Consider the following 5,000-nt stretch of genomic DNA (forward strand, 5'->3'; position numbering starts at 1 on the left):
ATCAGTAACTGATTAACATTTTTCCAGTTAGCTCTGCATGACAAATTGTATATATTGGAGTGTGTGTGTGTGTGTGTGTGTGTGTGTGTGTGTGTGTGTGTGTGTGTGTGTGTGTGTGTGTGTGTGCATAGCTACAACCTTCCCTGTCCGTAGAATTGAGTTATTAAAATGTAAATAACACATAAATGAAGAATACTTGCTATAGTTTAAGGACAAATTTCTCCTCAGAAGTGAACACACACACACACACACACACACACACACTAACCCGACCCCTAAACATACCCATCACACACACACACTAACCCGACCCCTAAACATACCCATCACACACACACACACACACACACACACACACACACACACACACACACACTAACCTGACCCCTAAACCTATCCATCACACACACACACACACACTAACCCTAGCCCTATACCTATCCATCACACACACATACACACCCTAAACCTAAACCTATCCATCACACACACACACACACACCCTAAACCTAAACCTACCCATAACACAAAGCTTTCTGCATTTATACATTTACTGTTTTCCTCATGGGGACCGAAAAATGTCCCCAAAGGATTTGGGATTTTGCCTCTTTGTGGGAACATTTTGTCACCGTAATGTAGGATTTACCAAGCCACACACACACACACACACACACACACAGACACTCACAGACAGACACACACACACACACACACACACACACACACACACACACACACACACACACACACACACAGACACTCACAGACAGACACACACACACACACACACACACACACACACACAGACACTCACAGACAGACACACACACACACACACACACACACACACACATATGTAAGTCTATATAATCTCCATATTTAGCTAGACAAATAAGTTTGTGTGTGAAATAGTTTCTGTGAGATATTGGAGATCGTAGACACTGACACACCGTCACTAACATGGAATGATATTTATTTACACATCTCCTTTTCAATATAGTGTTTAGCTGATCCTTCTCGTGCACTGTGAACTGAAGTGACTGTACACACACACTGTAGTTTAGGAAACAGCCTCATGTTAATGTGATGATTTACATGTGTCAGCGCCGGACAGGCTCATATTTGACTATTAGCCAAACGACACGAACATGATCATGACACGTGTGTGTGTGTGTGTGTGTGTGTGTGTGTGTGTGTGTGGTGTGTGTGTGCCGCACCTTACAGAGACCCATCAATCACAGCGATGAGAATATATACATAATCTAATTTTACATCATTAATATTGTCAAGCACTTGGTCCTTGTCATTATGATCGGTTAATAACCAATCAGATAAAGTTATGTTCTTCCAGTAACATTAATAGAACGTTTGTTTAAAGTTATCTGGTCTTTCTCAGAACATTAGCACAAAAACATTATTTATACATCATTCATGGGATGTTCTTCTGAAACGTTTTAGTTGCACGTTTGTCTGTTTTTAAATGTTTCTACTGGTTTCGGAATGTTCAGAGATCGTTTAAAAGTAACGTTCTATAATGTGTGAAGAATGATCAAATGGAATGTTCCCGCAACGTTCGCATAACCAACAGAAAAAGTTGTTAAAATATATTTTAAAAAACGTTTTGATCGTTCAGAGAACATTTAGAAACGTTTTCACAACTTAATGGGAACGTTTGCAAAACGTTCTTAGAACATATTTTTGTTAGCTGGGTTAATATATAGGAAGATTTATATATTTGAATTGCATGTAAAATTTCCACTCATTTTACAAACAAACACATTTAATGGGATGCATATTTGTCACATGAAACAGGTACGACTTCTGCAACTAAATGTGTTTTAAATACACAATAACCAGAGTTATTTAATTTAATTTAATGTTTACTTTATTTCAAGTAACAAAAATTATTTTAGTTTTAGTTAACCATTATATAATGAATGAATGAATGAATGCATATATATCTAGTATTATACTATATATTTATCATCAATAAATCCAGTTTGTTCACAGCGAGTCTGAGATACTGATACTTTTTAACTAATTAAATGTACTTGTTTTCACAATGAACAGATTTATACTGATTCTTAAAAAATGCATTTAAAAAAAAAAAGTTTTTAAATAAAACCAAATTTATGCAAATAGCTACTAATAAACTGCCATGATTTTTGTTGAGTGCAGAAACTTCCATTCATGTATGACAGACAAATAATCCAAACGGATGAAAATTTTTTATATGCAATTAAAAATGCATACATCTTAAATGTAGACTTAGACAAATCTCTGCGACTCTGTTGTGTGTGTGTGTGTGTGTGTGTGTGTGTGTGTGTGCGGAGCGCCGGTAACCCTGAGCTGGGTGGGTCCGGGACGCTCTTCACACTCATTTGCAATGCATATGGAAGGCTGGACGTCCTACCGGCTCGTTCCAGTGAGTTTTCCCAAACTCCTCATTCTAACTGGGGACAATGAGTTGAAGCGTTAGACCAAAATGATTCGCACCCGTCCCACGCTACAGGAACCTGACGTCAAAGAGTATCTCGTGAAGGGAGACAGGTTCACAAAATGGAAAGAAGTAAGTCAACATGATCATGTTTTGGACCAAAAGACTCACAACAGGTGCTTTTTGGTCCTGAATCTGATAATGATCTGATGTCTTCTGAAAAGGCCAAATTATTATGTGACGTTAGTGATTTTTTGGGGGGAATATTTGTCAGTCTTTAATGAAAACTGGTCTCTTTTATATACGTTTATGGTCCGTTTGTTGATTTTTATATTCGTCACAAGCCTTCATTTGAAGCTTGAGAATCGAACAGAAGCATCGTTTCACACTTAAATCTCTTGACAGGACTCCAAGAAAACCACACCGGTCACCATGAAGATGGATCCCAAGGGATTTTACCTGTACTGGACCAATCAGAGCAAGGTCAGATATAGCAACATGAGTTTATTGTGCAGTGATTCTATTCAGTAGGGCCTTTTTTGTCAGGCGGACACACATCTAAAAATCTAAATGTTCAATTTGACAATATTTCACCTATTCTTTATGCATTTCAGAGATCTTTCTCTTACATGTTTTTACTTTTTATTCTTCTTCTAAATCATTTACCTGAAGTCCCACTGTGGTTGTAATACCACAGTATTTTGACATATACCATGATACTGAATGATTGTCATATTCATTTACCGCAGTATTTACATGATTCTTCAAAGAGCACAGTCATACTACTATGGTAAATGTCCAAAAACCACAGTATTATCGGCGTACAGTGTTAAAACGAGTCATCATGTAAATTACTAGTCGAAGAGAAGAATTTCAGTGTTAAAGGACAATAAAGTATAACTCTAACTCTAAATAAATGAGGTAAAAAAAATTTACTTTACACCAGATTATAGTTTATAGTTTTTGTCATTTTTATGACATTTTAAAAAAAACATTTTTATTTAACAGAATTTTTTCAATTGTTCAATTATTTAAGCTTATTTTGTTTTCAGTTTTAGTAGTTTTAGTACTTCAACTATACATGTTTTATTTCGGTTATTTGGCAAGGCAACAATTATCATATTAAGTTCAAGTGTTTCGTCTAATATTATTTCATCTTTATTACAACAAAAATTATTTTTAATAGATTTAGTTTTAGTCAACAATAACAACACTGTAGACAACAGCATGTGATTTGTAAGGTCTTGTTTGCAATTATTGTACAATAATGTTCATTTAATGGTATGTTGAAAACCTATTGTTTATGCATTACAGATTTTTATATTTAATGCATTTGGCAGATGCTTTTATCTTACAGTGCAGTGAAGCTGTGTTTGATTGTTTCATGAATCCTCTGGGAATCAAACCCATGACCTTGATAATATTCATTAGAGACGCAGGCCTCCGAGCATCTTTCCTCTGTGTGTGTGTGTGTGTGTGTGTGTGTGTGTGTGTGTGTGTGTGTGTGTGTGTGATGAAGGTTTGCAGTGTGTCAGATCTCTCTCAGCTGAGAAACATTCAGGACTGCCGGATATAAACCTGATCTGAGATCTGATCTGACTGCATATTGTGTTATAATGTACATGCAAACACATGGTTCACATAAACATCAGCTTCACTGTGTAGATGACGGTTCAGTTCACTTGGGTTTATATAATCACTATTAACCTTTTTTTTTTTAAACATGCTAGGACAATACACATCCCGGCCATAAATCACATAATGATTGGCATTTTATTTTAGTATCATTTATCTGTACATTTGATAATTTCATGCATTATTTTGGAATCGAACCCTTGACCTTGGCGTTGCGAACATTACGCTACACTGTAAAAAAAAAAGTGCTTCCTTCATTTTTTTTTTTTTTTTAAGTACAATCAACATGGATGTTTAAGTAATTTCAACTTAAATTACATTAAACTGACTTAATGACTTCTAAAACAAAAGTTGAAATTGCTTAACTTATTTTGATGAGTTAATGCAATGTAAAACCATATGTTGTCATAACTTATTGATCATGTAATTTGTATAGTGTAGTTTGAGCTTCAGAAATTCATGTTATTGCTCTGATCCTGACCTGTGATGTCATTTCCTGTGTGTTTCTGTCCCGCAGGAAACGGAGTTTTTGGATGTCTCCACCATCAGGGACACGAGAGCAGGAAAATATGCCAAAGTCCCGAAAGTATGTGCCGTGTCCACGTTATGTAATGCGTGTTTTGTTGCATAACTCGTGACTGGACAGACCTGGCCTTCAGACGGAGAGTCCGTGTTCGACATCATTGTTGCTTTTGAGTATTTGTGTGAATTTGCCTTGCAAACAGCAGCGTTCAGCGTTCATGCCGGAACCACACACTCACACAGCAATCATAACTCAATCTCCAGATCACAAAGAACTAGAGCATTAAAATATGAAAATACTGATCATCCTTCTCCTCACAGTTACTTTTCTGCATTTAGAAATGCTTTCATCCAAATCGAGGACACGCATATTTTAAAACACTATTAGAAATGTAAGCAGAATATT

General features: G+C 36.2%; 1 protein-coding gene across 4 annotated transcripts in view; it reads left to right on the top strand.

The window, feature by feature from the left end:
* Window positions 1-5,000, top strand: part of plcb2 (phospholipase C, beta 2) — a 48,578-nt gene that overhangs the window by 5,702 nt on the left and 37,876 nt on the right. For 2 of the 4 annotated variants that reach the window (XM_084393169.1, XM_084393170.1), the window contains exons 1-3: window positions 2,351-2,569; window positions 2,843-2,920; window positions 4,590-4,658. In XM_084393169.1, coding sequence (XP_084249295.1) covers window positions 2,486-2,569; window positions 2,843-2,920; window positions 4,590-4,658 — 231 coding nt within the window. In that variant the 5' untranslated portion in view covers window positions 2,351-2,485. Of the gene's footprint in view, window positions 1-2,350; window positions 2,570-2,751; window positions 2,921-4,589; window positions 4,659-5,000 lie in introns of those variants that run through there. The other 2 variants (XM_084393171.1, XM_084393172.1) reach the window with 2 other exon arrangements.

The sequence above is a fragment of the Rutilus rutilus genome (genome assembly GCF_951802725.1).
Source record: "Rutilus rutilus genome assembly, chromosome: 21".
Classification (NCBI taxonomy): domain Eukaryota; kingdom Metazoa; phylum Chordata; class Actinopteri; order Cypriniformes; family Leuciscidae; genus Rutilus; species Rutilus rutilus.